At 55.2% G+C, this 24,608-nt stretch overlaps 1 protein-coding gene and 1 pseudogene across 2 annotated transcripts; one reads left to right on the forward strand and one right to left on the reverse strand.

Moving 5' to 3' along the window:
- Positions 1 to 1,994: 1,994 nt before the first annotated feature.
- Positions 1,995 to 23,973, forward strand: PLCB2 (phospholipase C beta 2). 2 transcript variants are annotated; one of them, XM_040226945.1, is made up of 32 exons: positions 1,995 to 2,331; positions 5,882 to 5,959; positions 6,583 to 6,651; positions 7,232 to 7,369; positions 7,497 to 7,576; positions 7,653 to 7,706; positions 8,029 to 8,104; positions 12,887 to 12,987; positions 13,157 to 13,323; positions 13,413 to 13,559; positions 13,732 to 13,889; positions 14,166 to 14,248; positions 14,522 to 14,606; positions 15,168 to 15,330; positions 15,475 to 15,584; positions 15,665 to 15,761; positions 16,660 to 16,744; positions 16,854 to 16,978; positions 17,508 to 17,662; positions 18,204 to 18,368; positions 18,935 to 19,034; positions 19,755 to 19,859; positions 20,028 to 20,122; positions 20,248 to 20,323; positions 20,572 to 20,613; positions 20,737 to 20,968; positions 21,064 to 21,224; positions 21,345 to 21,426; positions 21,517 to 21,612; positions 22,161 to 22,218; positions 22,451 to 22,537; positions 22,901 to 23,104. In XM_040226945.1, the coding sequence occupies exons 1-32, from the start codon at positions 2,248 to 2,250 to the stop codon at positions 23,102 to 23,104; spliced, it is 3,558 nt and encodes a 1,185-aa protein (XP_040082879.1). In that variant the 5' UTR covers positions 1,995 to 2,247. The 2 variants fall into 2 exon arrangements, with proteins under 2 accessions (XP_040082879.1, XP_040082878.1); XM_040226944.1 differs by having other exon boundaries at positions 2,248 to 2,331; positions 20,569 to 20,613; positions 22,901 to 23,973.
- Positions 12,076 to 12,176, reverse strand: LOC120853838 (annotated as a pseudogene).
- Positions 23,974 to 24,608: the final 635 nt, after the last annotated feature.

A 24,608-nucleotide genomic window follows, 5' to 3' on the forward strand; every position in this document is an offset into this window, starting at 1 on the left:
TAAAGAATCTGCCTGCAGTGCAGGAGACCCGGGTTCAGTCCCTGGGTCAGGAAGATCCCCTGGAGAAGGAAATGGCAACCTGCTGCAATATTCTTGCCTGGAAAATTCCATGGACAGAAGGGCCTGGCGGGCTACAGTCCAAGGAGGTTGCAAAGAGTCAAATATGACTGAGCATCTAACACTTTCACTTTCAAACCCTCTTTGATGAATGTCTTACCCCCTCCCTTCGCTGCATGGGTCTTCTGCATTCTGGGGGCTGCTTTGCAAGATGTGAGCAGGAGAGGACGTTTGAAGCTATAGCTGGGAGCCTCAAGAACTGGGTGTGTGGTGGGGAGGGAGGGTAAGGATGGAGGGGAAATATATAATTATAACTGATTCAAGTTGATGTACAGCAGAGACCACCACAACATGGTAAAGCAATTATCCTACAATTAAAAAAAAAAAAAAGAACTGGGTCCAGGTAGTGAATGTCATCACTGGGTAAAGATGAGTGAAACTTTATTCTGTGGATTCAGAGCTTCAACATTCAGAGGCTGAGATAGAAAGGGTAAAAAAGTAAAGAGCCCTGAAATCCTTGCCCCAGTCCCATAAAATGAGGGGGGGGGGTGGTTTCTGTACAGGGTGGGGATTGTCTTTCCAGATTCGGAGAGAAGGCTTCAGCAAGGTGGACAAGAGGGAGGGACTTGGGTGCAGGAATAGGGTGGCTGCAGGTGACAGGTGCAGGGGCTTTGGGAAGGGACAAGGATTTCCCTTGCAAAATGCATTCAAACAGACAGAGAGGGAACCTGATCCCAGGGAGGGACTCATCGGAAGAGCAGGAGACACCAGAGGGGCCCACAGATGGGCCCGGGCTGGAGGCATGGGGGAGGAGAGGAGAGAGAGCAAGACTCAGAGGGAAGGGAGCCTGGCTGAGTGCTTCGGCAGAGGGCAGGTCAGCACGGAGGATTCCCAAGCTGATTTCATAGGCTGTCAGGCCTTACTCCCCCGCAGTGGTCTTACAATTGTTTTTCTGAGAGTTATTTTTGTGCTAGGAATCCCCTCAGCTCCAGCCCCCAAAGGGCCCCCCTCCTCCTGCCCTGGGCCAGACTGGCCATCGGAGGCAGTTCTAGGGCCTGGGCAAGGGTCCCGTGGTAACCAGGGGGTGGCACCAGGGTCCATGATGGGACCTGGGGCAGAAAGTGGGGCCCTGAGAGGGGAAGGAAGTCCTGGTCAGAGCTCTGGCTCCCCCAGCTGGGTTAAGAAGGGTGATAAGAGCAGGTTGGGCAAGAGGAAGTGGGCTGGACTGCCCTGGGCTATGACAGCTCCCGGGGCCTGGGCCTGGGCTGGAGTAGAGTTAGGGTCATGTGTCCTGAGTGGACCGAGCAGAGGCCTCTCTGAACAGCACCCCTTGCCCTAAGTGTTCTCTCTGACAGGCCCCAGTGCAGGGCAGAGGAGGGAGCCTGCAGGAGATCACAGTCGAGGGCGGAGGCTGAAGGGTGCTCAGGACAGTTGTGTGCCGAGTGGCAGCTAGTCAGTGAGGGTCCAGGCCTCGGCCACTCTGGAGGGCTGAGAGGAGGGAGTCATGTGACAGGTGAGGGGTGCAGTTGCCTCACTTGCACCTCATTTTCATGGGGAGGAAGGGTTGAGAAAGAGGAGCTGGGTGTTCAGCAAACTTTGCTTATTCAAAGCACTCAATCCCAGCTGGACCCTGCCCCACCCTCAACTCCCATCTTCAGGGTGGTCCCAGCCTCCTCTTCAGCCTCTGAGAGACAGACTCTGGTGCTCAGGACCCCACCTCTGCGGGGGCCCCTTCCCCCAAAGTGTCCACCTGGGGAACAGTACCCCTAGGTCATGCCCCTGCTGCATCTGATCTGGGACTAACAGGCCCCTGCTCTGAGGCGACCAGACCTCATGACCTGTCTCTCAGTGCCGAGCAGCACAGAGAAGGAAGCCCTGAGCAGGAAGTGCTGAGGCGCCGGGTGAGGGCGGGGGCTTTGGGGAGGGGAGCCCGGCCTCCATGGGCAGGAGCAGTGACCACAGCCCCCCACTGCAGGCTGGCGGGAGGAGGCTGATTTAAAAGGCAGATGGGCCTCTGGCCGAGGCACTCCGTCCTGCACCCTGTGGGCTGTAAGAGCACCCAGACTTCCGGACTAGCTTGGGCGGGTGCTATGTGAGCCCGGCTAGGCTCCCCTCCTGCCCGCCCTCTTTCCTCCCCTCCTCCCGAGCTCTCTGCCTGCCCAGCCTCTCCAAAGAGGGACTCTTGGCACCATGTCTCTTCTCAACCCTGTCCTGCTGCCCCCCACAGTGAAGGCCTATCTGAGCCAAGGGGAGCGCTTCATCAAATGGGATGATGTGAGTGCGGCTGGAGAGGGCTGATGCGGTGATGGGGTGGCGGATGGGCTGCTGCGGGCTTTGCCAGGGGGACTGGGTTGGTTTATGTCTGCCAGGATTCAGGCGCCCGTGTGGCTTGGCCAGGCAGCTGATACAGCTGCCCAGATAAACAAACCTGGGGGTGAGGATATGTGCCCAAGCCTGTGTCCCTCGGCGGCCAGGGGCTAAGGCTCTGTGTGTGGATGTGAGAGGAGGATGGCTGCTCGGGTGGTCGCAGGAGGAAGCCTGTTTAGGTCTGGGTCTTCCCTTCTCCCTAACCCCCAAGAAGAGCAGGGTGTGTTTCTCCTGGTCTCAGTGAGGGAGAGAGGAAAGGTGCCTCAGAGCCAAGGCCGGACCAGAAGCAGAGGTGAGCCAGGCCTCTGCTCCCAGCATAAGCACCTGCTCCTCTGCACCCACCCCGGCCTGTCCCGGGGATGTCCCGCTCCCCGCCAGCAGCTGTGGGATAACCCTGAGCGAGTGAGACCTGGAGGCTCTGCTCCCTGGGCCTGGGAGGGAACTTACAGACTTCTGCTTTTGCCGGCTGCTCTCTGCCTGGCTCCCTGACGCCTGCCTGTCTGCAGGGAATGGGGAAACCACGCTTTGTCCTGCACCTCTGTCTCCATGTGTCTGCTCCTTCTCAAGCTGGGCCTGCTTCCTAGCTTCTGGTTCTCCTGGACCCTGAAAATGTGTGTGTGGCCACAGGCCAGGGGTTCTCTGGGCGGGGGAGGGGAAGGATTTGGGGTCCTCCTCAGGGAGGGGAGGCTGCTGGGCTGGCCTGGTGTGAGAGTCAGAGCTGGCTGGTCCCAGGGAGGGAACCTGAAGGCTGGTGGTGGGGCAGGAGGGGTGGGCCCTTAGGGCTGGTTCCTCCTCCTCACAGGTGGGATGAGGGGGGCCATGAGTTACAGCTCTCAGGCTTTTGGGACTGGGCTCGGCTGAGTAATCCGGTTGCCATGACTGTGGGGAGTGGCCCGTGGTAAGGGGCCTTCTGCTTTGACAGGAGTGGTGTGGCCACTGCGGCATGGTGGAGGTATGTCCCAGGAGTCTGCGGGACGAGGGAAGTGGCTCAGAATGAAAAGTGAAGTGGCCTCTCTCAGTTCCTCCGGGAAATGTGTGTAACCTTAGCGTCACTATGGATGGGGATGTGCCATGTGGCCTTCCCTGCAAGCCAGCCTCCATGTACCCAGCGGGCCCACTGCCCTCCCTGAGGCAGGGCACTGCCGGGTCCTGGACCCTGCCTCCCACCAGCAGGAAGCTCCCGGTCTCAGGCATATGCACCTTCCAGATGAGGCTCTGCTCTCAGACTGCCTTTGGTCCAGTTGGCAGATAACCTGGGTATTGGATAAGCACAGTGCGTGTAATGAGCTCTCAACTTAATTTTGGGTCCCAGAGCCCCTTTACAATGTACTCTGTGGGAGAAGCTCCCCTGTGACCCCCGAAGGACACTCAGCCAGTCATGAGACATTCCATTTGCTCTTGGGGAATAGACAAGCCTATGGACTCTTTTCCTCACAAAGTCCAGTCTAACTTCAGAGACTAGTTATCTCAAAACTCCAGCCTGACTTAGAATGACATCTTCTACCCCACCTCCAAGAACGGTGTTGGGTGAGCTGCAGACGTTCTGCGAAGGCCTGTGGGGGAATCCCCTGCTCCTCCTCTATGCCTACTAGGAGTGGGGTGCACAGAGAGGTGGGGCAAAGAGGTACTGATGCTCTTAACTGAGCAGCTGCTATCAAGGACTGGGCCTGGCAAAAGGTTAAGACTTTTTTTTTTTTTCTCACGCATATTTTTGAGGATTCTTAGGAGATCCACCAACCACCTTCCCCAAACTGGGGAATCTTTTTCCTTAATTAAAAAAATTTTTTTGGCCCGTACCACACAGCATGTGGGGGTCTTAATTCCTTGAGCAAGGATGGAACCTCTGCACCCCCACCCTGCAATGAAAGTGCAGAATCTTAATCACCAGACCTTCCAGGGAAGCCCCTGGGGATCTCTTACTTAGGGTCCTCCTGGGTTTGTGCTAAGTACTTCAGTCGTGAATGACTCTTTGCGACCCCATGGACTGTAGCCTGCCAGGCTTCTTTGTCCATGGGATTCTCCAGGCAAGAATACTGAAATGGGTTACCATAACCTCCTCTAGGGGATCTTCCCTACTGCAGATGGATTCTTCACCCTTGAGCCACCAGGGAAGCCCAAGGCCCTCCTATCATTTCTATTTCAGGAGGTCACTTGAAATTACTTCTTCAGCCCCTCAGAATCCAGTTACCACTTTCAGTTTCTTGCAACTTTGGCTTTGCCCCTCTCCCACACAGGCCCATTTTGGACCCAGAAAATATGGATTCATTGCCCTACAGACTCTGGGGGTTTGGGCTCACTATCACACCACTATGACTCTCTCTCTCTCTCCAATAGTCAGCCCGTATGTCACCCATTCGTTTTCCCAGGTAGGTGTCAGACCCCACAACCTCAGGGGTGACAAAAGCTTTCCAAGTGCAGGAGGTTTAAGGTGAGGGGTCAGGCCCCCCAACCCTCCTTGGGGAGGCAAGGGAACGGAGTTCACAACATAGCTTTTTTCAGAATTAGCAGTGTTCTCTTCCCTCTCATATCCTAAGCACCCCGCATTTGAGAACGTTTTCCTGGACCATTTCCTTTGCAAGTTTTGCATTTGTTCTGGTTTGGTGTGTAGCAACTACAATGTCTTGTTGGAAACTTCAACTTCAGTATCTTGTTATTTGTGCATACAAAGACCATTAAGATAAAAGGTAGCCTGTGTGCTCTGTGAGTGGAACAGGAGTTCAGAAGGGAGTTCATTCTTCATTCACGCGCTCCTTCAGCCAACATGGTGCACAGAGCTCATGGTCTAGGAGAGGCTTGTTTCCTGGGAGTCTGTGAGCCCCTGGGGATTTCTCAGATAGGGTTCTACATCTGAGAACCGGCTCTTACCCTGTTGTTGCAGCGTGTCTCAGGAAAGGCTTTCCAGAAGCTCGTCTTTGATGATATTTTAGGCAAGAAAGTTTGGGCGCTTGTGCTGGGAGGTGGGAAGGCATGTGGGCCAGTTGGGTGGTTGGGATCCACGGGTGGGAGGACCGGGCAGGCAGGAAGCCAGGCTGCTTTGCAGGGATTGGGTTCTCGGCTCTCACTGCGTTTAGTTCTCCTGGAGGTAGCATGGAGTCTTGGTGAGGAACATTCTACTCCATTCTACTCCAAGTTTGAGTTGTGGGCCTTGAAAACAGGGTAAGGTGGGGGCCAAGACTCTTGCTTGGGATCTAGAGGGAGAACTTCTGTTTGGGATTTAGAGGGGAAACCCTCTTCTCTTCCAGAAATGTCATTTCCAACCCTCTACCCCTTCCCAGCCCTGGTTCAGAGCTTTTAAGGCTTATACCCCACCCTTAGCTCTGGAGAACAAAGAGAAATACCCACAGACCCCTGGGACAGCCACCTCCTAGGCAGATGGTGAACTCTGAAACCACTGGCTGGAGCCAGGAGTGCTCAGCCTGAAGTTTCAGAGCAGGGGGCTGACTCCTTCTCTCTGCAGGAAACGACGATAGCCTCTCCGGTTATCCTCCGTGTGGATCCCAAGGGCTACTACTTGTACTGGACATATCAGAGTAAGGTGAGGCAGCCCCTGTCTACCATGGCCCCGAACTCCTGCCGATCCATCGAATCCAAGCAGCCTCTTGACACGGGTGAAGGTGTGGATGCCAGCAGTATAGAGTGACCTGAAGGGGTGGCTCCATGAGACCCCCTATGGGTGGGTCCGGCTGCTTTGGGAGGGAGGACCCCAGTGAGGACCACGACTGCCATGGGCCCCGGTGCTCCACCCTTAGCATCTCTTGGAGAGAGAGAATGGAATTAGAATTGCTGCCAAAGGCTGATTCCCTGTCTATGGTTCTGGGTAACCTTGAGGGTCCAGAGAGATCAGAGAAGTCTCAGTGCATGGGCAGAAAGAAGTGGGGGGGAGTCTGGGGAGGGTGCATCTGGGATGGAGGTGGGGAGATGAGGTCACAGCTGCCCAGTCAGTTGAGTGGCCAGGAGAGGCGTGGCTACAGAGGAAGGGAGGAGGGTCGCATGAGGAAGGCGAGCCACTTGCTGAGAAGGGAAGTTTGCAGTCTGGGAGACCCCACAGTCTTGGCATCTAGAAAAGGCAGTTGGCCAAGATGTGAAGGGGTGTAAAGCTTCCTGCCCTTCATCCTCGATCTGATGTCTTGGTCCACATCCCGTCTTTGCTGCTACTAGGAGATGGAGCTTCTGGATATCACCAGCATCCGGGACACCCGCTTTGGGAAGTTTGCCAAGATGCCCAAGGTAAGTGTGCCTGGAGGAGACCAGGCTCAGCACAGCCACCAGCTCCATGGGGTAGGGGTCCCTGTGGGGGCGGGGAGCCTGATCTCTGGAGCGAGCCAAGGGTCTCTCCCTCAGCCATGAAGGGGTGTGGCTGCCTCCTGGCTTGCTGGGGCTTTGGTATCAGGACACAGGGAATGGAGATGTTGCACGGCCAGCTCTTGCCCCAGAGCACCCCAGGCTATCTGGGAGGTGTGGCTAGCCCCCTCTCCCCTGCCCTCCAAATGCTTTGCCTGTTTTTGCCTAATGCTGGTAAGGAAGTTGGAGGAAGGGATTGGTGGGAAGCAAGATTCCCTGAAACTGGGGACTAAGAATCTGTCTTCAAATGAGAAATGGCAAACAAAATACACAGAACTTGCAAGCCCCACAGCCTTGGTTTGTCTTTTCCTGTGGGCCTCTCCTTCCGTGGCTCCCACGATGGGCACAGATGAGATGCCCTCCAGTGAGCCAGATTTCACGTGGCTGAGAAGGAGAGACAGGGGAGCCACGGTGCAGAGGGCCAGGGGCACACTGCTGATCCCCACTGTGTCTCCACCCGCTGCAGAGCCAGAAGCTCCGGGAAGTCTTCGACATGAACACCCCCGACAACTTCCTGCTGAAGACGCTCACAGTGGTATCCGGCCCTGACATGGTGGACCTCACCTTCCATAACTTCGTCTCCTACAAGGAGAACGTGGGCAAGGTGTGTGGGGAGCACAGGTCTGGGCCCTGGGGACTGCCCGGAAATCCAGAGGGACAGGCCTGGGCTGTGGGGTGTGATGGCACCTCTGGGGTCAGGGACCTGACTGCTGTGCTCTGGGGTCCTGCAGGACTGGGCTGAAGACGTACTGGCTCTGGCCAAGCACCCGCTAACGGCCAACGCCTCCCGCAGCACCTTCTTGGACAAGATGTAAGTGCCCACCTGCCTGGCCTTCAGGGTTAAGTGTGCGGGACTGAGCCTTGACAGGCTGCTTTCTGCCCACCAGCCTTGTGAAGCTCAAGATGCAGCTTAACCCTGAGGGGAAGATTCCTGTGAAGAAGTGAGTCTCCTCTATTCCCTCTCCACATGTCCTCCCCTGCCCTCCTCCAAGCTCTTCAAAGCCTTCCCTCTCCAGGCCCGACACCCCTTCTTTGCCTGATGCCTTTCTCAGGTGGTAAAGAATCTGCCTGCAATGCAGGAGACCTGGGTTCTATCCCTGGGTTGGGAAGATCCCCTGGGGAAGGGAAAGGCTACCCACTCCAGGATTCTGGCCTGGAGAATTCCATGGACTGTATAGTCCACGGGGTCGCAAAGAGTCGGGCACAACCGAGCAACTTTCACTTTTCACTTTCACTTTTCACTTTCACTTTCTCTGCTCTCAGTTTTTTCCAGATGTTCCCTGCTGACCGCAAGCGGGTGGAAGCTGCCCTCAGCGCCTGCCACCTCCCCAAAGGCAAGGTGAGTGGTTCTCCTTCCTCAGCCCACTCCCAGCATTCTCCTCACCTGAGTTGCCTCTGGCTGGAGGGCAACTTAGGCAAGGCCTCATGGGAGTGGGGAGGGCAGAAATGATGGTATAGTCCTGGCCAACAGCCTGAAAAGCCAGGTAACTCGAGCCACCGATTCCTGACATCAGGAGCAGTGACAGAACCAGGGCACGGGGCTGAGGTGCCCAAGTTCAGAGTAGGTTGGTCTACATTCCTTCAGCTCAACACATGAAAACATCTTTCTTTCTACTGGTGTGCTTGCATGCTCAGTCATGTCTGACTCTTTGCAACCCCATGGACTATAGCCCATCAGGTTCCTCTGTCCATGGGATTTTCCAGGCAAGAATACTAGAGTGAGTTGCCATTTCCTTCTCCCGGGGATCTTTCCAACCCAGTGATTGAACCCAGGTCTTCTGTGTCTCCTGCATTGTGGGCGGATGCTTTACCACTTGAGCCATCAGGGAAGCCCCTTCTTTTTACTTAAGTAATTAATTTTGAATTACAAGTTGTATGCGGGGTCACCCATGAGGTACCTTAGGTGACTTACAGAAAGGAGCTGTCTGGGCAAACACAGCTCTGAGCCAGGGTTCCTGCCTGGTGGGGGTGGATCTCAGGCCCTCATCCTCCCTTGGCCAGTGCCTCAGTATAGAGTACCACCCAGAATCCATGGAGTCTTTTCTCCTGATAATGATAAGAATTTGGAATGTTATAAATAAATAAAACTGAGGCCTCATTGATCACCTGTCTGCATGAATCCCAGGAGGAATCCTTCCCTGCGGTCAGCTCTATGGAGCTGGGGACCCCTTGGTGCCATGAGTCACAGAGGATGCAAGCTGGGGGTTGGGGAGAAGGTGTGAGTGGCCTCCTGCTAGGGCACCATGGCTGCTGTCAGTAACACCCACGCTTCTTTACTCCTACCTCCTGAGCTCCCACCTTGGCCACATCCTCCTTATTGATCAGTTCTCCAGCATCGCAGTAGGAGCCCCTGGGCCATCTGTGCTTGTAATTGGTGGGTCCAAGATTCAGTGTAGCTCGTCTGCTCAGAGCCTCTGCTCCAAACTGAGACCGATTATTGGCTTTTCAGAGTGAACCTGGAAAACAATTGATGGGTTTTTCTGGAATGAAAAGCAAAGGCACAGAATTCTTGAATGCCACCAAATCTACTTTTCATTTCTGTTTCTATAGATTTGTCTCTTCTGGACAATTCATGTAAATGGAGTCATACAATAGGTGATTTTTGATATCAAGCTTCATTCATTTAGCACAATGTTTTCAAGCTTCATGTTGTAGCATCTATCAATACTTCATTCCTTTTTATTGTGGAATAATATTCCATGGTGTAGAAATCTGTTCAACAGTTGATGGACATTTGGGTCATTTCCACTTTTTGGCAATTCTGAATAATGCTTCTATGAATGATTTTGTCTGGACATATATTTTCAAGTCACTTGGGTACATACCTACGGGTGGAATTTGGGGGTCATACTTAATATTAAGTATAGAGTTACTATATGACCCCCAAATTCCACCCCTAGGTATGTACCCAAGTGACTTGAAAACATACGTCCAGACAAAATCGTTCATTAATATTCAGAGAAGGCAATGGCACCCCACTCCAGTACTCTTGCCTGGAAAATCCCATGGACAGAGGAGCCTGGTGGGCTGCAGTCCATGGGGTGGCTAGAGTCAGACACAACTGAGTGACTTCACTTTCACGCATTGGAGAAGGAAATGGCAACCCACTCCAGTGCTCTTGCCTGGAGAATCCCAGGGACGGGGGAGCCTGGTGGGCTGCCGTCTCTGCGGTCACACAGAGTCAGACATGACTGAAGCGACTTAGCAGCAGCAGCAGCAGCATACTTAATATTTTGAGGAAATGCTAGACTGTTTTCCAAAATGACCATACCATTCTACAATCCCACTTGCCTTGTACAAGTGTCCCAATTTCTCCACGTCTTCACCAACACTTGTTACTCTCTTTTTTTATTTTTTATTTTAGTCATTCTGTGTATACAGTATCTCATTGTGGTTTTATGCTCTTTTTCCATTTGGCTACACCCCCTGGCTTGTGAGATCTTAGTTCCCTGACCAGGGATAGAACCTGTGCTCCCTGCAGTGGAAGAGTGGAGTCTTAACCACTGGACTGCCCTTCACTGTGGTTTTGATTTGCAATTACCTAAGGCTAATGAGAAGGCATTAGCTTGGAGAAGGCAATGGCTACCCACTCCAGTATTCTTACCTAAAAAATCCCATGGACAGAGGAGCCTGGCAGGCTACAGTCCACAGGGGTCACAGAGAGTCAGGCACAACTGAGCGACTAAGCACGGGGGATTTTCTTCAGAATGTTTTTTAAAAGTGCAAAACCCTTTAAAATGTTTACTAGTTGTATTGGTTTCCCTGGCTGCTGTAATAAATTACCACAAACTAGGTGACCTGACATATCAGAAATGCATTCTCTCTTGGTTGTTGTGGCCAGATGTCCACAATCGAGGGCCACGCTCCCTCCAGAGGCTCTGGAGGAAAATCTCCCCTCGCCTCTTCCAGCTCTGGGCGGCTGTTGGCATTCCTTGGGTTATGGCCACATCTCTCTGTCTGCTCTGTTTTCACATTGCCTTCTGCTCTGTGTACTTAATCTCCCTATGCCTCTCTCTTATAAGGACACTTTTGTTGTAATTTCAAGTCCACTGAGATAATCCAGGATAATTTCATATGAAGAGCCCAAGCTTAATTATGTCTGTAAGACCCTTTTTCCAAATAAGGAGACATTCAAAGGTTCTGGGGATTAAGATATGGACATGTCTTTTTTGGAGGTGACCTTTAGCCCACTACAGTCTGCCTTCTGGATCCCCAAATTTATGTCTGTCCCCTGTGCAAAATATATTCACCCCACCCTAATATTCCCCAAAGTCTCAAACCTGAAGTTTAAACTCTCATCCAAACATCATCAGTCTGAAATTCCTAAATCTCATCTGTGTGTGTCGTCGCTCAGTTGGGTCTGACTCTTTGTGACCCACAGACTGTAGCCTATGAGGCTCCACCGTCCATGGGATTTTCCAGGCAAATCTCATCTAGATCATCTAAATCAGCAACAGGTCAAAATCCTGGGGCAAAATTCCATTACATCTGTGAAAGTTAAGTCACTCAGTTGTGTCCAACTCTTTGGGACCCCGTGGACTGTAGCCCACCAGGCTCCTCCATCCATGGGATTCTCCAGGCAAGAATACTGGAGTGGGTTGCCATTTCCTTCTGCAGGGGATCTTCCTGACCCAGGGATTGAACCCAGGTCTCCCGCATTAGAGGCAGACACTTTAACCTCTGAGCCACCAGGGAAGCCCTATTACATCTGTGAATCAGTGAAAAAGACAACAGGGCTCGTGCTTCCAAAATGCAGTGGTGTAATAGGCATATGATAATAGTTATAGACATCCTTATTCCAGAAGGAAGAAAATGGAACAGACATAGAAAGGAGTTCCTTGTCCTGATGATTTTCAGAAATTGGCCCAGCAGAATCCCCTTCCCTGGTGGCTCAGATGGCAAATGTGGGAGACCTGGGTTTGATCCCTGGGTTGGGAAGATCTTCTGGAGGAGGGCATGGCAACCCACTCCAGTGTTCTTGCCTGGAAAATCCCATGGACAGAGGAGCCTGCAGGACTGCAGTCCATGGGGTCGCAAAGAGTTGGACACAACTGAGCAACTAAGCACAGCACACAAGGCTAATGATGTTGAGCATCTCTTCATATGCTTATTGGTCATTTTCATATCTTCTCTGGAGAAACATCTATTCAAATCCATTGCCCATCTTTCAATTGGACTGTCTTTTACTGTGGCATGGTCAGTTACTAGATATCAGTTATTGGTCAAATATTGATTTGCAAATATTTTCTCCCATTCTGTGGTTTGTCTTTTTACTTTATTGACAGGGTCCTTTGGAATACAATTTTTTTAAAAAATATGGAGCACTTCATGAATTTATGTCATCTTTGCACAGGGGCCATGCTAACCTTCTCTGAAGGAATATAAAAATTTTAAATTTGGATGAAGTCCAATCTGTCTATGTTTCGTTATCATTCCTTGTGCTTTTTTGGTGTCTCCAACTATTGTTGTTGAACTATTTCTCCCTTCAATTCTGTCAATTTTGCTTCATGCATTTTGAGGTTCTGTTGTTAGGTGCATTGTTTATATGCAAATTGCTTTCTTTTGAAAATTTATCCTTCACTTAAAAAGAAAAAGATAGCCCACAGCTTTGACAAACAGCCCCACTTGCTTCTCACCTCTTTCCTTCCCTATTCTGGTCATTCTTAGTTCAAATTCTGTCTTAGCCAAGAGACTCGTGCTCATTCACTCAATCGTGTTTGACTCTTTGTGACCCCACGGACTATAGCCCTCCAGGCTTCTCTGTCCATGGGATTTTTCAGGCAAGAATGCTGGAGTGAGTTGCCATTTCCTCCCCCAGGGGATCTTCCTGACCCAGAGATTGAACCTGTGTTTCCTGCATTGCAGGCAGATTCTTTTACCACTGAGCCACCTGGGAAGTGACTAGCTGAGGTCAATTCAGGGGCAAAGCAAACCAGCTAAGATGCTCTCTGCTCAGCAACAAGGGCCTTGAAAAGTAGGGGCTCAGGGTGCCCTTGATGCTCTTCTGTCTGCCCTGAGCCGTCCCTCTCCCCAGGTCCCCTTGCACAGGGCTGGGCCTAGTCTGAGGTTCCTAGTGTTGGGAGGTGGACCCAGGAGTCATCAGTGACTTTCTATCTCCCAGAACGATGCCATCAATCCGGAGGACTTCCCAGAGTCCGTGTACAAGAGCTTCCTCATGAACCTCTGTCCTCGGCCAGAAATAGATGAGATCTTCACTTCCTAGTGAGCTTCTTGGGCTGGGCTGGGCTTGGGGAAGGGGTGGCGGCTGAAACTCCCACCTGCCATGCTGATAATTAAGTGATGTTGCTGGAGAAGGGGGTTGTCTGAGCCCCCTCTCACCCCAGCCCAGGGGATCTAGAGGGGGACCTGTGCTCCTCTCTCTGGCCTGCAGCCACTCCAAGGCCAAACCGTATATGACTAAGGAGCACCTGGCCAAATTCATCAACCAGAAACAGCGTGACTCCAGGCTCAATTCTCTGCTGTTTCCGCCAGCGCGGCCTGACCAGGTGCAGGGCCTCATCGACAAGTATGAGCCCAGCGGCATCAATGTGCAGCGGGGTGAGGCCTGAGGGAAACTTGGGCCCTCTATGGACCTTTCCCGTCCCCCTTAGCTAGGCTGCAACCCTGACAACCACCCCATCCCCCAGGCCAGCTGTCCCCCGAGGGCATGGTGTGGTTTCTCTGCGGGCCGGAGAACAGTGTGCTGGCTCAGGACAAGCTGCTGCTGCACCATGACATGACCCAGCCGCTCAACCATTACTTCATCAACTCCTCCCACAACACCTACCTGACAGGTGGGCCCTGGCGACCTTACAGCCAACCTCACTTCTTCTGGGCCCTGTTCCTGTCCCCTGAATCCCCTGCAGGGGTTGCCCACAGGAGAGCCCCCCTGCGATGGAGAGGGGCGGGGCAGAGCAGGACTGCCCCTGAGTGAAGCCCCTGCCTCTCGCCCCTCCTTTGGCTCAGCTGGCCAGTTCTCAGGCCTCTCCTCTGCTGAGATGTACCGCCAAGTGCTGCTGGCAGGCTGCCGCTGCGTGGAGCTGGACTGCTGGAAGGGGAAGCCCCCCGACGAGGAGCCCATCATCACCCACGGTTTCACCATGACCACAGACATCTATTTCAAGGTGAAACTCGGTGTGCAGAGGCTGGTGACGGGCACTATTGAAGGGCCCTGGGCCAAGAGCCTCTGGGGCTTGGGGGTGGTGAAGCAGGAGAGGAGGGATGGCTGGGAGGCCTTGGACCAGCGTGGGGACTAGAGGGGACCAGAAGGGACAGGGGCCAAGAGTCGCCCTCCAGTTCTATACGTGCGTTGAAACTGGAGAGTGGACAACGGTGCCTTTTGGGGAGTGGAAGCACAGCACTGACCTCCTTCTTCCCCATGGGGTCCCCTTCTCCTCCAGGAAGCAATCGAAGCCATTGCAGAAAGTGCCTTTAAGACCTCCCCTTATCCGGTCATCCTGTCATTTGAAAACCACGTGGACTCGTGTGTATCCAGGCCACCCAGCCTTGTTCTCTTCCCTGGCCCTGTCTCCCACCTGCTGCTACCCTCTCCACAGTCATTCCCCAGCCTCTTAGCCATGCCTTCCAGCTCCCTCCCAGGTCTCCTCACAATCTCCTTGGGACTGCGGGCTCTCCTGCCTGTGTCCCTGCCTCCCCAAATTCCTGAGCCCCTGATCTGGGTCATCAGGGGGCACGAAAAGATGGATAAGAGGGTAGAGAGGAGCAGCTGAACACCACCCACGTCTGCTCCCTGCAGACCCCGCCAACAGGCTAAGATGGCCGAGTACTGCCGGACGATGTTTGGGGATATGCTGCTCACAGAACCCCTGGAGAAGTTCCCGGTGAGAAGACTTCACTGGGGGGCATCTGGAGCTGAGGGCTGGGGGCCCAGGGCAGGGTGCCAGGATGCTGGGGCTCACCTCGAGGATTGTTGGGTCCTACTGTCTACCACGTCAGACACCATGCTGGGCTTGAGGGACATGTCAGTGGCAAAGGGGCCAGTCCCAGCGCTCAGACTGCTTACCCTCTAGTTGGGAGGCAGACAAGTAACCATGCCATTATAACCAGTGGCTGCTTTAGGAGTACTTGGGGCTCCAGATCTGGTCCTGGGGATTAGGGAAGGCTTCCTGGAGAAGGTGATTATTAAGCTGTAACCTAAGGGAGATAATGGATTTATCTTGATGACAGTGGGCAACGGTGTTTCAGGCAGACTGAATAGGGTGAGAAAACATCACTGAGGAGCTGGGATAAGTTGGGTCAGACAGAGGACTGGTGCACTAGGTGGAGTGAGGAGACACGAAGCTGGAGAATTAGGCAGGGGGCAAGTGGAGGGCAGCCTGGCCTGAAGGAGCTTAGGCTATACCCTGAAGGTGAGGCTGAAGCCTCTCTCTCTTCTCCCACAGCTGAAACCTGGCATCCCCCTGCCTAGCCCTGAGGATCTCCGAGGCAAGATCCTAATCAAGAACAAGAAGAAACAGTTTTCTGGCCCTGCATCCCCCAGCAAGGAGCCGGATGGGGAGGCTGAGGGTAGCAGCCCACCCAATGGCCCTGTGGGTGAGGATACAGGTGAGTTGGCCTGGAAGGAGTGGGGGTGGGCGTGGGCATGGGGGAGCATCTGGAATGGGAGAGAGGGGCTGGGCCTGAAGGGGAGAGCCAGCCTGGTGTGGGGTCTCCCGGTGCCCCCAGTACTGACGGAGCTGTATGTGGCAGTGTGGGCTGGTGAGGAAGGGGCTGAGTTGGAAGAGGAGGAGGTGGAAGAGGAAGAGGAGGAGTCGGGAAACCTGGATGAAGAAGAGATAAAGAAGATGCAGTCAGATGAGGTGTGTGGGGAGTCCTCCAGGCGGGGGTGTGGGGCCGGGCTCTGTTCTGGCCTCTTCTCTACCCTCCCCCTCCTCCCTAGGGCACAGCGGGCCTGGAGGTGACGGCCTACAAGGAGATGTCCAGCCTAGTCAATTACATCCAACCCACCAAGTTCATCTCCTTCGAGTTCTCTGCCCGTGAGTTAGCACGGGGTAGTGGGAAGCTGGAAGTCAAGATTCGATGCAGGAGAAGGCCCTTTGGACGTGTGTCCTGACACCAGAGCAGCCTGATGGGTGGGGGTGAGAGCCAGGCAGGTCCTCCCCTCCCTTGGGCTAGGAGCCCTGTCTATAAATACCCAGCAGAGGAGCCAGGCAAAGGGCATGTTTAAGTGGCAGTGGCTCCCAGTGTGCTGTCACTGTACTGGGAACTTGGCAGCAAGCAGAATGCTCTGGAATGTGTCCGTGACAGGCAGGTCATTTACAGCAGGCCACCTCAGCTGGGCGTCCGGGGGCTCCTGTGGTCTCTGGGGCACGAGAACTCCTGGGAGGGGTTGGATGGCAAAGACACCAGCCAGAGCACAGTGCCTGCCCCCTTCCCTTTCTGAGCACACCCGTGCTGTTTACCTTTATCTTCTCCGGACATGCTCACAGCGAGTTCCTCTCACCCTCTATGCACGTCCCCATCACCAACACCTGTTTCTGTGTCCACTCTGTGATGCTTCTCATCCCTGAAACCCCAGCCTGCACCCTTTCCTGTGCACCACTCTTGCTGTGGGCCCCTAACCTCTGTGCCCTGTACTTCATGGCACGTTCCTGACCTCTGGGGTCATCTCTGTGTGTTCCCCACATTCCCTGTGTGTGCCCAGGGCATGCATCCCACCCACCAGGACTCTGGCACTCACAATCCACCCCTGTTGTGTATCCACTGTGCATACCCTTTATCCCAGGACACACTGCTACCCACAGAGATCTGTACATTTCCTACCCCAGGACTGGCCCCTCAACCCTCAAGCCTCAGTGGAAGCCATACCAAAGGGGAGGACAGGTTTATGGGAGGGGACATCCTGATGTGGCCTCTCCATCATTCTCTATGCAGAGAAGAACCGAAGTTATGTTATCTCCTCCTTCACGGAGCTCAAGGCCTACGACCTGCTCTCCAAGTCCTCAGTGCAGTTTGTGGAGTATCCTTGAGACCTCTGTAGCCAGGGTCCCTGGTGGGGTGGAGGGGCGGGGATCCTGGGACGAGGCTCGTGGGTCTGTGGTCCTCCCGGTTCCTATACTCCATGGCAGCTACAACAAGCGCCAAATGAGCCGCATCTACCCCAAGGGTACCCGCATGGACTCCTCCAACTACATGCCCCAGATGTTCTGGAACGCTGGTTGTCAGATGGTTGCCCTCAACTTCCAGACGATGGGTAAGGGCATGATCAGGCCCTTAAGAATCTTCCCTTGCCCCTCCCACCTTTACCCCTTCCCTGGGGAGGAGGAGGTGGTCTTTGAAACAGACTTGGGGGCACTGATGTTCAGTTAGGCTGACGCAGTTAGGTGGGTGCACATGCAGGTGTGTGAGTATTTACTGCCCCGGCTCATACCTGTGTGACTGCAGGTACACCAGCGTGTACGTGGTGATGCCAGAGTACTGGCAAGGGTTCTGGCGTTCTGGCTGCTCAGCCTGAGTGCGGCTGTGGGAACCCCTGCTCCACTGGTCTCAGCTCCCACTCTGAGTGTGAGGTCCGGTCATGGTTTTGCTCCTGCTTTCGGGCTGGGGGCCCTTCCTGAGAGATGAGACCCTAAGGAACCAATATGGGATATGAGAAACCCTCATCCTTACAGCCCTCCCAGCCTCCCTGCCCACAAGACGGGAAAGGCGGGGAAATGTGGAAAGAGAGGCTGTGTGCCGACTCAGAGCTGGGGCTCCCTGCCTGACTGCCCCTGTCCCCTCAGACCTGCCCATGCAGCAGAACATGGCGCTTTTCGAGTTCAACGGGCAGAGTGGCTACCTCCTCAAGCATGAGTTCATGCGTCGGTTGGACAAGCAGTTCAATCCCTTCTCAGTGGACCGCATCGACGTGGTGGTAGCCACCACGCTTTCCATTACGGCAAGGCCCTGAGGTGGACAAGTAGCCGGGCGGGCTGGGGTCTTGAGGAAAAAGACACAGGAGCCCCACCCCTCCATTCCCAACCCCCTTCCCTGATATCCTGAAAACTTCAGCCCCAGCCAGTTTCGTGCAGTAGCAAGTTGCCTTGGAAACTGCCTCCTCCTCTGCACTGGAGGCTGCCTCTTGGTCCCCATGGAAACCAAGGGGAAGGGCTGAGGCTGGGTTGGGGGAGGGGAGAAGAGTGGGCAGAGTTGGGCAGCAGGAGCCCCAGGCCCTGGGGGAGGGCCCTGTTCCTTCCTCACTGGGGAAGGAGGTGGGAAAGCCCACACCTCCTCCCTGAATGCTGGAAACACCCTGGATGCCAGAGCTTAGCTGTAACCTTTGAGCCACACAGCCTCTACTCTGTGGCCAGAATTGAACGGGGCTCTTCCCAGTACCCAAGAATGGATGTTTCAGCCAGGGGGCTGGAGGACTTAGGTTCTGGGCATGGCCTGAGTGGGAAACTGATACTGATCTCCCGGGCCCCGCCCCGCCCCTCCAGGTCATCTCTGGGCAGTTCCTGTCAGAACGCAGCGTGCGCACCTATGTGGAAGTGGAGTTGTTTGGTCTTCCAGGGGATCCCAAGAGGCGCTATCGCACCAAGCTGTCACCCAGTACCAACTCCATCAATCCGGTCTGGAAGGAGGAGCCCTTTGTCTTTGAGAAGGTGGGGGTGGGGCCAAGGGCAGGCAGGGGCTGGGACCTGCCCCTCCTCCTTGGTCTCTACTTGTAGAAGAGGAAATACATAAAGGGAGTTCTTTGAACCTCCTCCTTTCCCCACCCCTCACCTGTGCCCTCCTGAATTTCAAGAGTTCAAAAACCAAGTTTACAGAAATTTACTTGGTGGGCAGGTTTTGTGTGTGTGTCCAGGTGTGTATGCACATGCTTGTTCATGTTAGGATTAGAGGCAGAAATGTGCACTCTCAGACCAGGGTGCAGGGGCCCAAGGAATCATGGGGGTCTTTTGCGCCCATTGGATACTTGTTGACAAACCTGCCAAGGGCTGTCTGCAGCAGGCCCCCGGAGCCCAGGCCATATACCCAGCTCTCTGCCCTGTGTGGACCAGCCATGACAGGAGCTGCTAGGATGGCTGTGTGTGTGGCTTAGAGTGGGCCTTTTGTCCTCAGCAAACCTGGTGACATGTTCTCACACTGACCCTAGATTTCTGGAGCCAGGAAGGGGGAAAGCCTGGCCGCCCCCTCCCCACTCCAGCCTGTCCTGAACTCTCCCCAGATCTTGATGCCTGAGCTGGCTTCCCTCAGAGTCGCTGTGATGGAGGAAGGCAACAAGTTTCTTGGACACCGCATCATCCCCATCAGTGCCCTGAATTCTGGTAAGGACAGGGGTCCTTCTTTGCTGTTCCCAGTGAGTCTGAGACCAAGACCAGTATTAGGATCCTGTCCACAGGATGGGGCAGCTTCAGGAAGGTAGCCCTGTCATGTTATCAGCCCAAGAAAGTGGGGCAGGAATACTACCTCTCCAGGAAACTGACAGAGGTTGAGGCCTCTGCCCACCCAACCGAATGTCTCTAATTTTCCGGAATTACTGGGGCAGTTTCCCAAGCAGCTAACACTCACTGGGCACTTAAAATGCTTTAATGGCTTATAACACATTCTCACTTTATTTTGAGAATAACTACATGAAGTGGGCTTCGCCAGTGGCTCAGTGGTAAAGAATCTGCTTGCAATGCAGGAGCTGCAGGAAACAGGTTTGATCCTTAGGTCAGGAAGATCCCCTGGAGGAGGGCATCGCAATCCACTCCAGTAGTCTTGCCTGGGAGTATCCCATGGACAGAGGATCCTGATGGACTACTGTCCATAGGGTTGCAAAGTTGGACACGACTGTCTCCACTTAGCATGCACACAACCACATGAGGTAGACACTGTTACCCCCATTTCACAGATGGGGAAAGTCTCAGAGATTTAAAGTAATCTACTCAAGATCACACAGCCAGGAACCAGACTAAAGGCAGGAGTGTTGAGCACTGGGCTGCTGGTGAGCAGCCCTGGAAGCAGTGGGCTCTGGCTCACTGGCCACTTGGTATGTCCCACAGGATACCACCATCTCTGTCTGCATAACGAGAGCAACATGCCCCTCACCATGCCTGCGCTCTTTGTCTTCCTGGAGATGAAGGACTATGTGCCTGACACCTGGGCAGGTAGGAGGCCCATGGAATGCCGGGAGCCCCAGGCTGTCCATCCTTTCTCCTTTCTCCTCAAGCCAGCCTCCAGAGGAAGGTAGAACAGGGCATCCTGGGGCAGGCGAGGACGGGAGAGGCTCCGAGGCACATCTCCTTACCAGGCCCACCATATCCTTGTGCACCCAGATCTCACGGTGGCCCTCGCCAATCCTATCAAGTTCTTCAGTGCCCATGATAAGAAGGCTGTGAAGCTCAAGGAAGCCATGGGAGGCCAGCCGGAGGTCTGTGTCGCCAGGTCTCCTGCCAGGGCCCCCCACAGGCCTGCCCCCTCTGGGGGATGATGAGGGTGGGGGCGGACTCCAGGGCTCAGGGTGAGAGGCACCTTCCCAACCCACTCTCGCAACAGGGTCCCTTCCCTCTTGGGAATCACCCTGCCAGCCAGGTCAACGGGGCATCGGCTCCAACAAGCAACGGGTCGGCAGGTATGCGCTCGGTGTCCTCCCACCCATCCGAAGGGCATAGGCACATCCCAGCCTGGGGGCAGCTTTTCATTAAAAATAAAAATAAAAAAGCCAAGACTTTCACCTGGGGAGGGAACAGCTGCGTGTGAAGCCTCGGGCTTGGCAGTGCTCAGCAGGCGGCCCACATGGTCACGGGACTGGGCGGGGAGCAGCCGAACCCGGGGGCCCGCAGGGCACCCCAAGAGCCTCGCCTTTGGCTCTTGCAGCAGCCGGGGCCAAGGCCAGGGAGGAGGCCACGAAAGAAGCTGCGGGTAAGGCCTGCTGAGTCCGAGAGACGTTGGGGTCGAGTTTGGGGAGGGTCGGGGACTCTGTGGCGGGGGGCGCTTCCCGAGGGCGGTTCCCGGGGGGCGCACGCCTCACCCTGGCCCCCACAGAACCGCAGACCGCCAGCCTGGAGGAGCTGCGGGAGCTGAAGGGCGTCGTGAAGCTGCAGCGGCGCCAGGAGAAGGAGCTGCGGGAACTGGGGCGGCGCGGCGTGCGGCGCTGGGAGGAGCTGCTGCAGAGGGGCGCGGCGCAGCTGGCCGGGCTCGGGCCGCCGGGCGCGGGGGTCAGCGGCGGGTGCCGGGGCCGCAAGCTCGGCCCGGGCAAGGGATCCCGCAAAAAGAGGTAAGGGCGGTGGCGGTGGCCACGGCGGCGGCACCCTGCCCTCGGCGGCGCGGATGGCCTGGGGCTCACGGCCTGTTCCCACGTGGCCGTCTCAGGACCCTGCCAGGCGAGGACACCGCCGGGGCGGCGTCGGCCGAAGGCCCGGAGGGCGAGGACGTGCGCCTGCGAGAGCTGAGGGACAGGCTGGAGCTGGAGCTACTGCAGCTGGGCGAGGAGCAATGCGAGTGTGTCCTGAAGCTCAAGGAGCAGCGCGCGGCTCTGGGGCGAGGGTGGGGGAGGGGAGGGGAGGGGAGGGAGGGGAGGGGAAGGAGAGGAAGCGACAGCCAGACCCCACACCTTCCCCGCATCTGCTTGGCTTAGCCGGTTCTTCCTCTCCCTCAGCAAATGACCAAGATGATGGAGCTGGCCAGGGAGAAACAGGCTGCAGAGCGGAAGACCCTCAAGGAGACCTTGGAGACGTATGTCTGCCTCCCTTCTAATCCTGACTCTTACCTCCTAGGAAGGCCCAGGCCGCAGGAAAAGTCTTCCTGATGCCTGTTTCTCTGCAGTGACACCAAAGAGATGAAGAAGAAGCTGGAGGCGAAGAGGCTGGAGCGGATCCAGGCCATGATGAAGGTCACCACAGACAAGATGGCTCAGGAGAGGTGAGCCCTGGAGGGGAGGCACGGGACTTAACTCCAGGCCTGGTGCTGAGCAGAAACCACTCCAGTGGGAAGGGGCCTCCCTACAAGGGGATCCTGACTTGCTTCCCGGTCTGCTGGTTCTTGAAAGGCGATTCCACTTCTGTCGCCTCTGAATCAGAGAATGTCCTCCTTAGGCAAAACGCAGATGCCACCACTGTTTGAGCAGAGAGGAGAATTTAAGGGGAAATTAAACATGCCAAGAGGGAAGCGAAACCTTGGGACAGCTGATTTCCACCTATACTTTCCCATGCATGCCTTGAGGAACAGTCCACTTTAGTGAGGAAGCCCCTTCCCTCAGAAGGCCCCCAGGGCTCCCAAAGGCTCCTCAGGTCCTCCGCAGGTCTGTCTGCTTACCCCTCTGGCTGGTTCCCAGACCAGACATAGATGTGCCAGCCACAGATGATTCTATGATGAAGTTCTCATTTTGCCTACACCCTGTGGAGACTTTGTCCTACCCAGCTCTTCTCAGCGGCCTCTTACCCCATCTGAGACTCTGATCACCCCAACAGGTCGAAGAGAGAGATTAACAACTCCCACATCCAGGAGGTGGTGCAGGTGATCAACCAGGTGTGTGAGAGCTATGTTCTTCCCAAACACACTCTCTCTGAGGGAAGAGGTGGTCCCAGGCCTTTACTCTGCCCTTAGGAGATGCACTGTCTCAGTTGGCCCAGGCAGCTAGGGATGGCGCAGGAGGCAGTGGGGGAGGGGCTGCCCCTTGGCCATCTGGGGTTCTAGTATTTGTGCAGAGGTTGGGACACCAGCCTAAAGGGGTCTGTATCTGCCACTTACTCCTGCCCAGATGAAGGAGAACCTGGAGAGGCACCAGGAGAAGTTGGAGGAGAAGCAGGCAGCCTGCCTGGAACAGATACAGGAGATGGAAAAACAGGTGGGGGTGGAGGGGCGGGGACCACTACCCAGGCCCACAGCAGAGCTGGCCTGGCTCAAGGGTGTAAAGGGACCGGGCTCTGGGGAGCTACCAGTCATAAGGTGGGAGGAGAGGAACTGGCCCCTCTCCTGAGGGGTCAGGGCTCTGGTTCCCAGGGGGTCATGAGGCATTTCTGCAGATCTCTTTGTTTGGTTGGCAGACCCTCCCCTGGGAAACCCCCTGATGGGCTCCACTTCCCACCCTGATCTCCTGGGCAGTTTGAACAAACCAGGCATCTCCCTGTTCAGTTCCACTGTCCTGGGGAGGGAGAGGGGGGCAGGTGGCCCATCCTGAGACAGGGGATATTCTTCACTGTCCCCACAGTTCCAGCAGGAGGCAATGGCAGAGTACGAGGCCAAGATGAAGGGCCTGGAGATGGAAGTGAAGGAGTCAGTGAGGACATGCCTCCGGGCCTGCTTCCCCTCTGAGGAGGAGGACAAGCCTGAGAGACCCTGCGTGGTCTCCAGGGAGCTGTGTGAGCAGGACACACTCACAGAGCAGGCAGAGACCCAGGAGAGCCACCTCTGATGCCCCCATCCCATGGGGACATCCTACAAGGACATTCATTCTTTTCTGGGACATGGCTCCAACCCCTGGAGGAGAGGGCCCCTTGTGTTCTGAGGTGCAGGAAGCTGGAGCTCCCTCGGACACTGGAGCTCTTCCTTCAGCTGCAGGTTAAGGTGGAGGCTGGAGCCGTGTGGGGCCTCTCTGGGGCCTTGAGGCCCTCTCCAAGCCAACATCCTGTTCCTCCTCCCCTCCTCTCTGAATAAGTGTCACACATTTGTGGAGGGAAAAAATAAGACCCGGGAGGCAGGAAATGGGGTCCTGGCCCCCCACTCTTGCCTTTCCTAGTGAGCCACTCTGGACTCAGTTTCCTCTCCTGGAGGGTTAGACCTGGCCACCTGGAACCTCCACTCCTGCCCCTGTAGTTCAAGCAGGGCCAAACTCCAAAAGCTCCTGACCTAAGGCGAGCGGCTCAGCCTGGCTCCTAGGCCCCATCTCCGGCTTGCCCTGAGTTGACCTCATTGTCAGTTCCCAGATACAGAGTCTGGCACTTCCTTCCAGTTCTTTGGGGACGGATGGCTGCTCCCAGGATCCCAGACTGAGATGCCTTTCCTGCCTCCTGCCTGTGGGGGATGGGAGGCTGATGTGGAAAAGCTGCCTCAGCTGTATGACCCTCAGGCCACTGAGACAACTGGGGCTGGGGGAGAGGGGAGAAAGATGGTCTTTTGTGCTCTCTCCCCCCCAAAGCCCAATCACCCCTTTTCCAAGACCTCGGGGCATTTCCCAGCATGTGCCCCCGACTCAGACTGACAAAGTCAGCACCATTTTCTCTCCTGACTGTATGAGGTTTATTTATTTTTCTCTAACTCCTACTGAAGAACCCTGTCTCAAGATTTTCTGCCTAAGCCTGGCCTCTGTTCTCTGGCTGAGAAATGGGAGGCAGGCAGCAGAGTAGAGTGCCCCTCAACTGAAGTGCACTGGGGGAAAAGCCCTTAAGAATTGAACTGGGTGCGAGGTCCCTTCCAGAGCACAGTGGAAAAGCCCTGCCTCTGGGTTTGAAGAGGATTCACTTCCCCTTCTGCCAGCCCTGATGCCATAACCACTGGAAAATGACATCAACCTTCTGCTCCACTCCCCACCCAAATGTGGCCTCCTTGCCTCTGCCCTCAGGGTTGGGGCAAAAGAGCAAAGGTGTCCCCCACCCTCTTGGGGAATCAGAATATTTGAGGCCAACGGGGCCCCTTGAGACAGACTTAAGAGTGGTCAGATTTTTAGACTTTTGTGGCACTTAGGGTTGACCCCACCATGTGCTGTAGGAGGCTTTGTGCTTGCATCTGCCAAGCTGCTCAATCGTCTCTGACTCTTTGGACCCTATGGACTGTAGCTCGCCAGGCTCCTCTGTCCACGGGAATTCACGGGGATTCTCCACGAAAGAATACTGGAGTGGGTTGCCATGCCCTTCTCCAGGGGATCTTCCGCACCCAGGGATTGAACCCGGGTCTCTGCGGCTCCTGAGGCTTTTGCATTG

Source organism: Oryx dammah, unplaced genomic scaffold (assembly GCF_014754425.2).
Source record: "Oryx dammah isolate SB20612 unplaced genomic scaffold, SCBI_Odam_1.1 HiC_scaffold_26, whole genome shotgun sequence".
NCBI classification, from domain to species: Eukaryota; Metazoa; Chordata; class Mammalia; order Artiodactyla; family Bovidae; genus Oryx; species Oryx dammah.